The 16,727-nt window shown below is 45.0% G+C and overlaps 2 protein-coding genes across 6 annotated transcripts in view; both read right to left on the minus strand.

Annotated features, from left to right (window-relative positions):
- Window positions 1-14,406, minus strand: part of MAPK8 (mitogen-activated protein kinase 8) — a 115,095-nt gene extending 100,689 nt beyond the window's left edge. For all 5 annotated transcript variants that reach the window (XM_075546749.1, XM_075546751.1, XM_075546753.1 and 2 more), the window contains exon 1: window positions 14,248-14,406. The gene's annotated coding sequence lies outside the window, so the exon portion shown is untranslated. The remainder of the gene's footprint in view (window positions 1-14,247) is intronic.
- Window positions 641-14,433, minus strand: LOC142446035 (mitochondrial carrier homolog 1-like). Its single transcript, XM_075547849.1, is given in 6 exon segments — window positions 641-1,634; window positions 1,686-2,468; window positions 2,471-2,544; window positions 4,807-4,889; window positions 13,939-14,168; window positions 14,248-14,433. Coding segments are annotated over 6 exon segments (1,620 nt in total). The 3' UTR covers window positions 641-1,370.
- Window positions 14,434-16,727: the final 2,294 nt, after the last annotated feature.

Below are 16,727 nucleotides of genomic sequence, written 5' to 3' on the forward strand. Positions count from 1 at the left end.
ATATACAGAGACGTAGAAAGCCTTGGTGTTGTTGGGCTGCTAATCATAAGGTCAGCAGTTTGAAACCACCATCTGTTCCATGGGAAAAGATGAAGTTTCTACTCCCATAAAGATTTATAGCCTAGAAAACCCTAGAAAACAGTTCTACTTTCTCCTGTAGGGTTGCTATGAGTGAAAATTTACCCAGTGGCAGTGAGATTCTTAGTTTAACTGCAAAATCCTGGCAAATCTTGGTCCAGTCAAGTTGGCATAAAATATTAACTATTACACAAACTGTGGAATATACATACACAGAATGCAATATCACACAATATTAATGAATAAAAATGAATTCATGAAACGCCACATAAATTAGATGAACCTGGAAGAGGTCAAACTACGGTAAATAAAATAAGTCAATCAAAAAGTTTCAAACATTATATGAAACCACTATTATAAAAGGTTTACACACTGGAAGAAACATGTTGATGGCTATCAGTAAATAAGTAAATAGAGAAAGGAAAGGCAATATACAGTATGAGAGAGGTATACACAAAGTGACCAAGGCATAAGAACACACAGGTAGGTACATAAGAGCTAAATGTAACTGATGCAATATGGCCACATAGCTGGAGGCTCTGCTAAACCATCTTCGAACAAAATTTTTTTTTTTTTTTTCCAAATCACCACAGTACGTTTATTTGAGGGGCAAAAGGATCCAATTTCATCATGAATTGCCCAACTGGGCAGAACCAGAGACTCTGATTGGCAGGACTTCAGGATATTCCTGGCCACACAGGCAGCCCGACCCCATGGGTACAGGGCGTCCCTGTAAGAAGGAGGTGCAACAGATCAGGAAATCCTGAGTGCTTCCAGGATTTCCCACACCAAGGTGCTGCCCTCCCGGCCGACAGGTAGTGTTGAGGAAAACAGGCAGAACACGTGCCCCTGGCCCAGGCACAATGGAGGCCTCTTGGGGGGGTTGCTGGGTATCAGGCCTTACTTACAAAGCGGGAGGGAGATTTCCAGCTGAGCTGAGGGTTGAGTGTGGGGCTGACTCTGGGGTACAAGTCGGAGTAGGATCTGACCCTGTTAGCCATCCAACCTCGGCCTTCACCAGTTGCTCTCTGGGCCGCTGTTCCAGGCAGGCTCGGCAATCCCACCCGGGCGCCTTCTGCAGGGCTAACAGGTGACCCAGTCCATCCAGGGGGGGCATGGTCCACCCCTCCTCTGCCCCCCATCTCTGGACACACGGCAGATATGGAAACAGATGCCCTGCTGGGCTGGAGCACATGTAGTGTTGCTAGGGGAAGCTGGCCTGCTCTGCAGGTAGTCCAGGGGTGGGGGGCTGGGCTGTGCCGACATGGCTGGTTTGCTGAGAGTGATTCTGGTTACTCGAGGGCAAAGCATGAGCCCGAGGACACCCGGCGGAAGAGCAGGCTGGAGCCTCGGAAGAGCTGGCCCTGCATGCTCAGGTACTTCCAGCAGTGGATCCAGGACTTGAACACTGGGGAGTATGGGGGGAGCCCTGCCTGCAGCCCGCAGTTGTTCACAGCCATGAGGTCACCGACCAGCAAGAAGGGGTAGGTCAGCATGCTGACTGCGATCCCCATCACAAACTTGGTGTAGCTCCGGATGGCCAGGGCCTGGCTGAACTGGGAACCTGGATTCTGGTCGTTTCCCAGCCCCCCGGGGGTGTCACTCACGCTGTCATCCACCAGGTAGGCATTGATGAAATGGGCCAGCAGGTTACAGCCCCACAAGAAAACCACATCTCCCAGGAGGTGAGGAATTAAGCCTACGAAGAATCCCAGCAGCCCCTCCTCTTTGAAGATCTTCCCAATGGAGCTCAGCACACCACTGTACTTGGCCTCGCGCCCCACATACTGGACCATGCAGCACATCGAGATGACGTGCAGGGGGTGGGCCAGCATGCGGGACACGCACTGCATCATCATCTCGTAGGAGGTCTCCTTCACGACTTTCTTCAGAGAAGTCTTCATGTCATCCTTGTTGGACACCTGCTCCATCTCGTCCGGAGGGAAAACCTTCTTCATGCTGCCCCGAGTCACGGTGGAGAGCGCATTGGACATCAGCCGGGGGCTCAGGCCTCGGAACAGCCCTATCTTCCCGTCCACCTGCACGATGTACTTGGCGTAGGTAAAGAAGCTCGGCAGGTAGAGGACCTTCCTCCCCAGGACGTTGGTCCCGATGGTGGGGGGCATCGGCTCATGGCCCACCTGGATGAGCAGCTTCACGTAGAGCAGCGGGTGGCTGAGCGCTGTCACGCCCGCGCCCAGCGCAACAAAAAGCGCCTCGGTGGTCGGGGTGCTGTCTCCGGAGCCCAGGCCCCCCGCCGCCCCGTCCATCCTGCGGGCAGAGGGTGGCGCCGCAGGCCGAAGGTGCCGAGGATGGGCGCGATGTGCGGGCGGCGGGTCGCGAGCTCGCGCCTCGACCCCCGCCGCCGCGCCGCCACGCGCCCCAGCGCCCCAGCCCCTGCCCCGGCGCCAGCCATCCCAGCGGCTCCACAGCCTCGGGCCCAGGGCGCTACTTCCGGGTCCGGAGCTCCAAAATTTTTTTAAAAATCAAAGTTAAGGGTGCTAAGTCTGCTAGGAAGGACTGAATATGACTGACTGTAATTGACAAATAATTCACAGGTTCCCAAATCCTAGGGTTGAGAGATTCACAGCCCATTCACTGCAGTCTGGGCAAATAGGAGGGATTAAAATCAGCTGGAGAAATTTTCCTTCCATTCCTATCTTCTTGACTGTCTTAATTTAGGAATAGGTGTTGAATGTTATAAAATGTTTTTTATCTATATCTATCGATATGCTGTGATTCTTAGGCTTCTTCTTATCAATGTGGTGAATAATATTGATGGTGTAAGGACGAGCTGAGGCACAGGACAAGAACAAAGTCAAGACGAAATAGATGCAGTCAGAGACAGTTTTATTGTAGCAGGAAGGGAGAGGGAGAGGGAAAGAGCCCCCGGGCATGTAAGTAGCCCAGGAAGGCCCGGGATTTTTAAAGGAAAAGGGGGGAATGGGGGGGGGGGTCATGCTGACAGGGGAAGGTTTATGGCCCAGGATGTCAGCAGTGAGGTTTATGGCCTAGGAGGTCAGTGGTAAGGCTTATGGCCCAAGATGCAGTTTATCTGCTCTGGCAGGTAGGGTGTCCAATTATCGGGGAGTGAGGCATCCCTGGCGCCATTTCTCAGTCTCCTCATTCCAGGGGGGCAACTGTTGACCTCCAGGGATGTGCAGGAAAATGGAACCCTGGCCTGCTTTTAGCTTAGCCCAATCAGATGGATTTTGGATGCTAAACCATCCCTTCATCCCTGGAATGCATTCCACCTGATCATGGTGGATGATATGTTTCATATACTTTTGTATTCTATTGACCAATATTCTGTTAAGGAATTTTGCATCTATGTTCATTAGAGATAGCAGTTTGTAGCTCTCTATTCTTGTGAGATCCTTGTCCTGTTTGGGTATCAAAGTTATACTGGCTTTGTAGAATGAATTTGGGAGTTTGCCAGCTGCTGGGTAGTCTTTGCCCCCAACTCAATCACCCAACACACTGAGAATATTCCATCCAGACCCCCTGAAGGAAGGGGAGGGGCTTAGAAAGCCTGACCTTGTCAAGTACCATCAATAAAGTACACTATACCCAGCCAAAAAAAAGTATTCCTCAATTTAAGCAAGCAAAGGTGTCGTCTGCATATTAGATTCTTAAGACTTGCTCCAATTGTGTTGCCACATTCTACTCCACATTTGCTCAGCATACAATTAAATAAGTATAGCAAAAACACACACCAGGGCACACCTCTTTTCTCATTTTAAACCCTGCAGTATTCCCTTGTTCTACTCTTATCAGTTCCACCTGAGCACAAAGAAGTGCTCTGGAATTCACATTCTTCACAATGCTATTCATAGTTTGCTATAATCCACACAGTTGTATGCCCTTTACATAGTCAATAAAATTCAAATAAACAGCTCTCTGATTTCTCTGCTTTAAGCCAAGATGTATCTGATATCAATAATGATATTCCTATGCTACAACTCTACTAAATCTAGCTTGAATTTCTAGCACCTCCTTGTCAATGGACTATTACAATTAATTTTAATTATCTTCAACTCAATTCTACTTATATGTGAAATTAGTATGTGATATCATTACAGTGAATTATTTAACGTGACTTTCCTAACCATAGTCTAACTTCTACCAAATGACTTTTCCTGATGGGGCTGGGTAAGAGAAGGTGGAGAAAGACATTGATAGGATTCAATTGTGAGTTATTAACAAGACTCACTGTCACTGCCATCCTCCTGGGTATAAAATGAAGCATCACAGAAGTAGCAAGGGGTTTTCACTACCAGCAAGAGTCAGGAGAGGATCGTGTCCTCTAAACCCTGAGATCTCAGCATGTTGAACCTTCTGGATGCAGGAGGCAATTGTAACACCAAAGCAGTGGCAGGAGCAGTAGTAGCAGCAAACTTAGGAACTAGAGCATGTGACAGAGCTGTGGACTTTGCAGCCTACAGAGCAACTAAATCGGAGTGCTTTAGCGCAGGAGGTTGGCTTGTGGTGTGGGGTGCCTCTGGGCACTTAATTGGCAGCTCTGGCTTTGTTAACCAACAGAGCTGGAGCTAAAGGCATCAGGTTGAGGCTTACATTGGAGTAGCATGCCCTTCAGCTATTACTGACAGCCAAAGACAGTTTTGTAACATTAAGCAAGCAGGGCACAGGACATTCCTGAGGACTGAGGGGCAGTCAGGTCAGGCCGACTCACCTCCAAACAAACAACCCAGAAACAAGTTGCCTAACCCTCTTCCAACATTGCTGCCATGAAGTGATTCAGCAGCTCCAGTTGGAGGCCAGACTCAATCATGTGCAAGTTTCCCAGGCAGCTACAGATTTGAAACAAATTTGTCTACAGAATGCTCAACATGACCCTCCAATGACTAGAGTATCTTCAAGTACAAATCCCTTTATACCCCAGAAAGTCTGTTCATTTGGGTAGTAAAATGAATCTTTCAAAGGTTTCCTAAGCCACTTTTCACGAACCAGTGAATATTCAAGGAGAGCTGAATTTGAAGCCTGTACAAAAGCCTGTCTTCACAGTACATGTGCCACACTATACAAACTCCTACTTGTGTCAGTCCTTAACATCTACCTCTCTGAATTTTCATGAATTTCTATTTCACAAGGGTTAATTGTTTTATATACACTGACCTCTGCAGATAATAAAACATTTAGTACCCAAAAAAGACTGAGGGTTACAGAGGCCTGCTTGCAGACACAGGAGAAAAGAAATTGTCCTGACTGAACACCTGTATTCCAGATCATTTCTCCCCTGAATTGAAAACTGTTAACTTCCCCCCAATAAACCCCATATGAGTGAGCATCATTTGTGAGTTGTGTAACCACTGCAATGAATTATCAGACCTAGCCAAAAAAGCAGAATTTTAGGAAAATACAGTGCTATGGGAGGGGGCAGTGATAGTAATACAGTAGACACACTGTATTACTTTTCTACAATCCAAACAAAACGTCAGTTCTGGCTCAGGGCAACCTCATGTATGCAGGGTAGAACTGTTTCCTATGCTTTCAATCACTAGGCCTGTCTTCATAAGCACCTCTGGTTTGATTCACAGTGCGAACCTTTCAGGTAATAATACGTACCTAACTATTGGCACCATCTAGAGACTCTAAAAAATTAGTTACCATCAAGTAGATGATAAATCTTAGCAACCCCACGTGTTATAGAGCTGTGCTTCAAAATGTTTTCAATGGCCGAGGTTCCAGAGGTGGATCCCCAGGGCCTTTTTTTGCAAGGCAGCTCTAGGTGAACTAGGACTTCGAACAGTGCAGTTAGCAGCCAAGGTACATTAACAGTTGCACCACCTAGAAACTCTTCTAAATCAATTACTGAGGAACTGTTGCTATTGTAAAATGCCATTAAATCGGTTTGAACTCTGTGCCCAATGTGTTCACAAAATTGCCACACAGTTTTCAGGGCTGATATTCCAGAACCAGATCTCCTGACATGTCTTCAAGGCACCTCTGAAAGGGTTGAAACCACCAGCCTTTGTGACTAGTACCCAGTTGTATGTTCAGCCATTGAACCACCCAGAGACTCCAGCATATTTACATTTACTTGCAAACACATAAATCATCTCTGGAAGGATTCATAAGTATAAGAACTGGGTAACTAAAGAATAGAAAGCAGACTTTTTACTTTCATGTATGTCTTTTTTAAAGCTTTGGGATTTTGAATCAAAATGAGTACTACATAGTCAAGACATAAATAAAACCTTTTAAGCTTGTCTCCAAACAAGCTGCCTTGTCAAGGAGATGTCAACTAACCTCACAAGGAAGAACACCACCAGCATCAGTCACCTAAGGATTCTAAATCATATAATCAGAAGTCAAAGGAGGACACAATATCAGAGCCTAAATTGAGAATCTGGTTTGCAGAAGGCGATGGATGACAGTGGGAGTCTACAAAGGAAATAAGCCTCCGGAGATTTCTCTCTACCCATAATAGATAGGATGGAAGTGGTTACCAGGTAAGAGTGCATTGGAGAGATGACTATAGAAGATCAAAATTCTACACCTGTCTGGAACCGCTAGCATCCTGTTAGTTGATCCCTACTCTGATGTACGTGAGGCTGGACATGGTTTTCTACATTTTATTTTTGTTTGTTCATATTGGGGTTTCTCTCAGATCTCTAGTCATTGGGGTGACCCTCTTGAATTTGTGTTACATATGTTTTCCTGTTTTTAATGGATGAAACCCAGGATTGATGAGTCTATGCGGACAGCAAGTCGAATAAGGGTTTGGGGTGGGGGAGATAGAATGGGAGTGGGTGTAAAAGGGAACCCAGGTCAAGAAGTCCCAGAAGGGAAAGAATGTTTGGAAATGGACTGTGGTAGCAAGTGTACAATACTGCTTGGTGTGACTGAATGATGGAATGATAGGACATATGTATTAAGCCCAATTTTTTTTAAAGTTTAAATTCTCATTTCAATTTTTAGTTTAAAAATAACACAAAACGCCCAATGGTTTGGTTTTTGTTTTGCTAGAACGTGATCCTTTCTCAAGTCCTAGGGAGAGCTATACAGTGAAGCCTATGACAGCCAGAATCTGACTACGCTGTCTTGTTTTTCCAGGTTTCACAAGTTTTCTGCCTGTGAAAAAGGTGCAGTCGTTTCTTTCCTATCACTTATCTTAGTGGAAACGATTTGAGTTTTTCTTTCTCTGATTGCCTTACACAGGTTCCAGTAGCTTTCCTTTATCTCCTCTTTGGTTGATCAGAATGGAATCTGCGTCAGCACTGCTCTTTCAAACAATTTGGAAAGGTTGGATTTCTGCCCCAATTACCAGCTCTTAGGAAACAGCAACATTCTAATTATTTTGATACCTCTTGTCAAACACACCAAGAATGCCATTGGGATTTTGACTAATCTGTACCACCCCCCAGCTTCAACTCTAACCAAATATTCAAAGAGATGACTATGACAATTTGCTTTTTGTAGCTTATCTACCAAGTCTGACTCTGATTATTGGGGTATCTTTTAAAATGCAGAGGACTATACAGAGAACCATTCCTGCAAGCACAGCTAAGGAAAGGCACTGAAGACAAATGAACTATCTCCTCAATGTCTCTGACCCTGACTTGAAACCAGTTCAAAACAACTCACTGCCTTTGAGACAATTCGGACTCACAGCGAACTTACAGGACAGGACAGAACTATGTCTTTGGGTCTCCAAGGCTATAAATCTTTACAGGAGCAGAAACTTTATCTTTCTCCCACAGAGAAGCTGGAGGGTTCAAATGACTGATGTTGTGGTTAGCAGCCCAACAAGTAAACCATTACACACGACTGTATTGTTGTGTTCCCTAATACACTCACATAACTGTGCCTGTTGTCTATGGATTCCGTATGGCCACTGCACTGAATTATTGAACCCAGACAAGAAACAGTGTGTCAAGATGGTTAGTGTCAGAGTAAAGGAAGTTGGAGAATGAAGGCTTGCCAAACCAGTGCCTTGTTAGAATCAGCATTGGGCTGGAGAAAATTGGATTCTTCTCTCTATAGAAGCCAGAGAAGGCCAAACTGGCTTCAACTCCATTTCTTATCTCTATCATAAACCTTTTGAGGCTAATGAACTCTTTATGCTTACATATTTTTACAAAGCCTCTGTAAGAAACTAGTCCAGCTGTAATAAAAATGGCGGTGTGGAAATGAATAATATCTCTTAGCTTGTGGTAAATCTTTTATTATTTGCTTTATTAGTCTGAATATTATTAAAATATCCAACTTAAAATTTTTGTTTCTTAAAATTAGAAAAGTCTAACTTTCACGGCTATTCTTGGCATAGAAGTCAGTTTATCACCAACAACAATTCTTTTTGTCCCAGTATGATTCTACCGATCCGTATTGGAAGAAAGACCAGTGTGCTCCTTAGAAGCAAGGATGGTAAGAAGTCTTACATACTCTGGAAATACTTGCAGGAGAGACCAGTCCCTGGAGGAGGACATCATGCAATGTGTTAGGGCAATGCTAAGGCGAAAGGTACTCAAGATGGACTGACACAAACGTATCAATGGGCTCAGGCATAGGAACAATTCTGAGGAGGAAGCAGGACTGAGCAGTGTTTCTATTCTGTGGTGCACAGGGTCAATGTGGTTGGATCCATCTCGATGGCACCTAGCAGCAACAACATGATTTTTGAAGAACCACCTACCTAGGAAACAAACCTTCCAAAAGGAAGCTTTCAAACAGCCTCAATTTTCACTCCTAAAACCGGAAAGGTAAAGCAATTTACCTAAGTTCCAAAGCTTGTTGCTGACATAGTACAGAGGGCAGAACTGAGATGTGACCTTGCATCTAGTGCCTGAGTGATAGAGCCATCTTCTATCAATATCACTGAAATCACCTGACTTCATGAAGAAAGGGCTAGTGCACTGCTTCTATAAAAATGACAGCCAAGAAAACCCTCCAGAGGAGCTTCATTGTAAATACATGGTCATCCAGGAGTATGAATCTATGCAACAGCCACAGGTTTGGGTTTGGTTAATCATGTTTTTGGCAATAAATTCTACTGAATCAGAATTAATCTCTAAAATCAAAGTTCATTTTACCCTGCATTAAATACACACACACAGCTTTTAAATGCTCAGATACAGAGCTCATTACTAAGACACCAAGTATCACAGCTCACTAAATAGGCAAATGATTCATGTCTAACATTATGTGATTACCGTATAACTATTTCCTTGTACTATATGAATCAGAATGGTTACTACCATACTATCTTGATCAGAGACCCTTGATATCCCAATGGTCAGACATTGTTTAATATTTCTACATATGCACTAATGCATTTCAACTATCTAGATGACTCAAATAGGTAAAAACCCAACTTACAGGCAAAGGAAACTAACAGGATAGTTGGGGGGGGGGCGGGAAGGGGGGGTTGTCACTTAACAACAAATTACTTCAAGTTGTTTCACTGAGCAGCATATCCTCACAAAATCATTTCCATAATATTAGACACTAAGTAGTTAAGTTTCTAATCTTATTAACTTGGATATAATACAGCCTTTCCCTATTTCATTTCCAAGTTGCATTTTTCCATAGGATCTAAAGCAGTAGTTTTCAAAGTGGGCAACACCCCCGCTCCAGGGGCGGGAGGGAGGGTGCTGGTTCAAATGGGGGGGAGGGGCCTGCAAATGCAGATAACTACTCTTTATCATGAATAAAACGCTACAGTATAAATGATTTTAATTGTTGGAGTGGGAAGGGGCACTGTTTCTTCTGAAAAGTGGGAGGGACCAAACCAAATTCACTGCCACTGGCTAAGTTCTGACCATAGTAACCCTATAGGACAAGGTAGAACTGCCCCTATGGGCTTCCAAGACTCTAACTCTTTATGGGAGTAAAAAGCTCATCTTTATTCCAACGAGCTGCTGGTGGTTTTTTAACTGATAAACTGGTGGTTAGCAGCCCATTTCATTGCTACTACACCACCAGGGCTCCCGAAAAGGGGCAGTAGGCCAAATATATCTGAGAATCTATGATGCAAAGGAATATAAAGACTACAGCTTCCTAGTCTGCCAGGACACTTAAACAGAGCCCTTCTCAAACTCATCAATGGAATATGTCCATTAACAACATCAGTACTATCTCTTCTTCACAACAGCATTTAGAGGGGAGTGGAAAGTAACTAGGAGCCCTGCAGGTACCAAAACTCAGGGTCATAGAGTCAATTCTGACTATAGGGCAGGGTAGCACTGTCCCTGTAAGTTTCCAATACTGTACCTCGTTACCGGAGCAGAAAGCTTTGGTGTTTTTAAAATGCTGATCTTGGTGTTTTCAAACTTCAAATCTTGCTGTTAGCAGCCCAGTTAGTAACTACTATACTACCAGGGCTCCTTATTGGTGGTATAGTGAGTTTGAAATTCTACTGTTTACTAAAGAACAATGGTTTGAATTCACCAGCTGCTCCATGGGATAAAGATGAGGCCGCTTTCTTCCATTAAGATTTACAGAGCAAAAAAAAAGATTTACAGAGCATGCTGTGGAGTGGTTTAATTCTGCCTTTTAGAGTTATGAGTCAGATTCAATTTACCAATAGTGGGTTTGATTGGATTTGGAGAAATGATTTAATAGGGTGATGAAAATGTTCTGGGATTAGGTAGTGGTGATCAATTTTCAACTTTGTTAATACTCTAAAAACCACTAACATTGTACCTTTGAGAAAGTCAAATTTTATGGTGTGGGATAATTTTATTTCAATTATTTTAATTATTTTTAGAAAAGCGAAACAAAAAAACTTGTTATTTTTTAGCCTATGAGCTATTGCCAAAGGATTTTATCACCAAATTTTAATTGGAATCTGCTATAATTAGGAAAAGCAGTAAACAACAGTATTTCAAATTTTCATCACTTAATAAAGTATCTTTTTCTAATTTTGTTATTCTACTTTGTATCAGATGACAAAAATAAGCTCACTTCAAATAATAATTTTCAATAAAAGATGTGTTGCACACATTTACATACACCCATCCATTGCTACCAAGTTTATTCTGACTCATAGCAATCCAAAAGTACGGAAGAGTAATTGATGGGTTTGAAAAGCTGACTATGTAGTTTGCAACCCAACACTTAATCCACTGTGCCACCAAGGCTCCTTACTTAACACCATGTCAGAACAGTAGTGTGGTAGTTACATAAGTTCAGTTCAACTTGCTTAAAAGAGTCAAGGGGTGGAATCTAGCAGGTCAATCAGGTCGCAGCTTGTTGACCTCAATTGGAGGTGCTATGGAGCTATATGGCTCACTGGAGGCCAAACATACTCTCCCTGCTTCTTCCTGCTGACAAGCCACACGGAGCTATGCTGATGGAGCCCTGGAGCTGAAGGAACCACATGGAGACTCACGTCGGCGCTGAAATGCTTCCACTGCCACTGGATCTATAAGACTTTCCAGCCACTGGCTTGTGATCTTCCGGTATTTGACATCATTGCATGGCTGCGTTTGAGTCTGAAGAAGAATGTCTGGACTAGTATCAAACATATGGGCTAATATCGGACTTATGGGCTTAATCTGGACTGGGCTGGGATGTTTTCTCAATATACAATTACTCTTTGATATAAAGTTCTCTCTTACAAACATGAGTCTCCCTGGATTTGCTTCTCTAGTCTACCCAGAATAACACAAGCAATTTTTATATTATCAAGGAACTCGATCATATTTATTTAAATGTTCTTGGAATATGGAAAACAAAAAGCCCAAAGAGGCGATATCAGGGGTGTAGGGTGGATGGGTAAAGTTTACCAAAAAACTCCTCTAAGACAGATCTTGTTAGTCATTAAGGTACTTGTAATTAAGGTACTTGTAATGGGGGAAAAAATTCCTCTACATAACTTTCCTGGGCTTTTTCTCACCAATACAATTTTGAATTTTCTCACTTCTTCATAATAATCCCATGATCATCTTGTGTCCTTTTAAAAAAAATTATCAAGACTCAAAAAAAGTCACCATAACCTTCTAAATTGACCTTGATTTTAAGGCCCAGCAGATCTCTTTGGAAGCCATTGGTTTGACTGGACCTTCTTCTTATGATCCACAAATCATTCCATCAGTCCACAAAACTATCTTACTTAGCTTTGGATCTAGCTTAAAAGACTGATGGCAAGATCCCCTTTGAGCTAGCTGATCTTGCAATGTTGTTGGCAGCCATAGATCCAAAAGTTTGCTCAGGTCAAGGTGTTGGCTTAAAACTGAAAATGCCAAACCATGTGTAATCACAGTATCAGTAGATATCACATCACTGGTATCTAACTATGGTATTTCCCCACCAGTTTCTAAACTTCTGTCCATTTCTTCACTCCCTGGCCTCATCTCTGATGGCTTCCTGACTTTTCTTTTAAAAGCTTGATCCATCTAAAAACTGCTCTGTTGTGGAGCTTCAACTATGTGGTGTGGTAGTTACAGAATCTCGTGTCAATTTGATAAATAAAAAGTGTAGGGGTGGAGACCAGTCTGGCAATCAGGTGACAGTATGAGGCCTCCTTGTAGGCATGGACTCATAAGGAGGGTCCTGGGAACCTCCCTCTCTTTCTCCCTGCTTCAACTTCTTGCTGTCAAGTCCCTCTGAGAGATGCTAGAGATGCCGCCTCTGGATCCACACAACTATGCATCCACCAGCCTGTGATCTCCCTGTACTCTGCATCACTGCATGTGGCTGTGTGAGTCTTAAGACGACTTTATGGGCTAGTATCGGACTTATTGACTTGTTCTAGACTGGGCTGGGATGTTTGCTTGATGTATAATTAACTCTTGATACAAAGATCTCTCATACAGATATGTGTGTGTCATTGGTTTTGCTTCTCTAGTCGACCAGGCCTAACACTTTTGGGAAGATGGCCACTTAATGTTTGTTAAAATCTGGTATTAGCCTGGACCTCAAATCCTTTTTTTCCCATGGCACCATACCATACATTTTCTGAAAGTATGGTACCTAAGTACGGAGACTAAGATAAAGTGTATTACTGGGAGATCTTATCTGCAGCCATCCATTCACTGGTCACAGAGACAGTATAAAACCTTTTCATCTAAGAACTGGACCCCTACTAGCGATACTTTTTTACCTTACCCTTGTATCACTTACATCATCAATCATCTCATTTAAAGATACAATGTATTTCACTTGAAGACACCTTTATGTATTAAAAGATATCTATCTTTACCTTCAAACCAATCTCTGTACACTGCAAGGGAGCTTGCGCGAGCGAACTAACGAATGAATGAAATACATCTTCTAAGTGCCAAAAAGGAATTCGACAGATGCCTGATTCAAAACGATTGACATTCTGGAAGGTTACTTGAAAGCTCACTAAATTTCAAGGGTTAAAAGACTAAGTCCTGGATATTGTCGGATTGCATGGAGTCAACACAATTAAAGGATCCGTACAGACCTGACGGGGGAAATTTTGGAAGATGACAACGAAAAGTGCCAATCAGTCCTTTAGAAGGACTTGGTGCTACCATCTATGAACCAGGGATGCAAGTGGAAGACAAAGAGATGGGAGTGTAAGGTGAAAAAGGTGAGTAGACCACCACAGAGTAACCCTCAGCGAGACCTAAATGCGCAGTGACCACGGGAGCTCCGGCCCAGTGTAGAGAGGCCACGTGCCCCCACGCAGTCTTCGGGCTTGCCTAGTCTCACCGCTCTTCCCGGCGCTGTGTTCACCAGGAACATTAGCACAAAGAAGCCACTGAGGTACAAGCCACGGCCCCCGTGGGCACCCACCGGAGCCAGGGGAGGGAGAGTACTCCGGTCGCCCACTGGGGACGCCGGGTGTGGAGGCGCTCCGGTCCCACCTTCCCTGGGGTGTTTCAGAACTTGCCCCTCGCCCCCCGCCCCCACTGCCTCCATTTTCACCTCCCTGCGCGGGGGCCGGACGCGAGCTCGAAGGCGAGCAGCAGCTGGCGGGCAGCGGGCGGAGCTCGGGAGAGCAGGCTTCGGGCGAGGGCTGCCTCAGGCCCGCCCGCGTCCCAGCTCAGCCCCCGCCCACCTCCAGCCATTGTCCCCGCACCGCCCCCGCCGCGCCTCCGCCCGCCCCCGCACCGCCTGCCCACCCCCACTCGCGCAGGCGGTGTCGGCTGAGGAGGCTGCGGCCGCACAATAACATAAACACGGCAGAGCGCCCCCACCGCCCGGCCACCCGCGCCCGGGCACCCGCAAACTCACTGAGCAGCGGCGAGAAGCAGAAGCCCGGAGAGCCCGCCGCGGGAACAAGCGCCGTCCCAGGGGCGGCCGGGCCGTTAACCGCCGATCGCAGCTGACGGCTTTGCCACCGGGCCGCGAAGTCCGGCCGCCAAGGCTCCGCTGAGTAACCGGGACGCGGAGCGTCACCGCGTACGCCCGCGACGTCATCGCGTAGAGTCCCGCCCCACGCGCCTCCCGTGCTGCCGGCCAGGCGGGGCAACCAGAGGCCCGTACTGCGGGAGTGAGGACGCGCCTCCTGAGGCGGGGCTTTCGGGGGGTGGGGGAGGGGAACCCTGAGCGGTGGTCGGGTCGAGGAGCTGCAGTCTGGGAGAAGCCTCTCGTGCGGACGAGTGAGGGGTGTGGCAACAGTGGAAGGGGCGGGGTCCTGCCTGCCCCGCGGGAGGCCTGTGACCCCCAGCTTCTGTGGGCCTGAGGTCAGCTAGTGAGAGCAAAAGTCGCAAGCACTCAGTGCCCCGCTTGGTTGGAAGATTAAACTCGGGCCAAACCTGAGCGTAGAGCAGGGATCCCCAGTGCCAGTGCACAAAGCTGAGACGGGCAGTAAATTCATTCTGAGGACATCCACCTGAAGTCCAGCAAGTGCAACGCAACCTCCTCCTTTTTTCTCCGAATCCACCTCATCTCATCCTGTCAGCTCAAATCACCTGATTTATATTTGAGACCACATAAAGCATGGAATGAAATTATGCTGTGATAAATTTTTAAAAAAACAACTCACTGCCATCCAGTTGATTCCAAATGACAAGACTGAGCAGAACTGCCCCGTGGGTTTCTGAGACTCACTTTTTTTTTTAATCATTTTATTGGGGGCTTATGCAACTCTTATCACAATCCATACATACATCAATTGTATAAAGCACATTTGTACATTCCTTACTCTCATCATTCTCACATTTGCTCTCCACTTAAGCCTCCTGGCATCAGCTCCTCACTTTTCCCCCTCCCTCCTCACTACCCCCTCCCTCACGAACCCTTGATAATTTATAAATTATTATTTTGTTATAACTTACACTGTCCGATGTCTCCCTTCACCTACTCTTCTGTCGCCCGTGACCCAGGCAGGAGGTTATATGTAGATCCCTGTAATTGATTTCCAAGATTGTACCTCTTAACCAGAATTTTAAAAACTGCATCTTTCTCCAGCAGTGTGACTGGTGGTTTCAAACTGCTGACCTTGTAGTTAGGTCTAACCCATAACCACTATTCCACAGGTCTCCTTGGTAAATTGACAAGTCCTTAAATATTCAAACCTGTGGTAAGGCGTTTAAATCACCTTGTTGTTATGTGCATGTTGAAACATTGCCCCAGCTTGTGCTATCCTCACAGTGTTGCTATGTTTCAGCTCATTGTTGAATCTACTGTCAATCTGTCTCATTGAGTGTCTTCCTCTTTTTCACTGTCAATTCATGCTACCAAGCATCATGTCTTTCTCCAAGGACTGGTCCCTTGTGATAATATGTAAAAAGTCTTGTTGTTGTCCTCACTTCTAATGCTGTACTTCTTCCAAGGTAGTTTTGTTCTACTGGAAGTCCATGATGCATTAAAAATTATTTATCAACACTGTAATTCAAAAATATAGATTCTTTGATCTTCCTTATTCATTCTCCAGCTCATATGCATAATATAGGCAATTGAAATTGCCATGGCTTGTATCAGGTACACCTTATCATTCTTCAAAGTGAGATTAAAAAAAAAAACTCATTGCTGAGAGGCAATGTGAGCTGCATGAGGCAAGAAGCAGATGCCAGTGGTTTGAGGAGGATCCCAGAGCAGGCAGGAGTTCTGCAGCTGTGGACTTGGCCAAGATGGCAGGCAGATTAAGCAGAGACGCTGCCCAGACCCGCTAACAACAAAGACTGGAGAGAGCTGGTGAAACTGAGGCAGATGATAACTTTGAGGGCCTGAGTTTCAGATGGTAGAGAAAGAGAAGTGGGTTGAATACAGACTAGGAGAAGAAGCTAAACAAACGCAGTGAGAGAAGAAACAGATGGGTGAATTGTCCAAGTGCTACCATCTTGAATGTTTACAAGCAGCTTTTGACCCAAACATGTCCGAACACAGGGTGGCTGACGAAAAAGGAGAGACAGCAACACCATACCATACCTTCAGTAGCCTCAAAATTGGGCTACCTGATTATTGACAGTCCACAGCCAGCATCAGCCAAATCTACCCTCAATTGTGGTGCAGAAACAGGAACTGTATACACACACACAGTCCCATTCTCCATCACACCCTGAAGAGACAGGTAGCAAGGACCTAAGAAAGCCAACACAACAACAATCTTCAATTAAATTCAAATTCAACGATGCCTCCAATATACAGTTCCACTACAGATCATGTGGAATAGACAAGGTGGCTCAAATAAGTGGCCAAAATAGAGTTCTAGAAAGGATTACTGAAAAACTACTTGACAAGACTATACCTGATGAGGGACTATGTGATAA

This window comes from Tenrec ecaudatus, chromosome 4 (genome assembly GCF_050624435.1).
Source record: "Tenrec ecaudatus isolate mTenEca1 chromosome 4, mTenEca1.hap1, whole genome shotgun sequence".
Classification (NCBI taxonomy): Eukaryota; Metazoa; Chordata; class Mammalia; order Afrosoricida; family Tenrecidae; genus Tenrec; species Tenrec ecaudatus.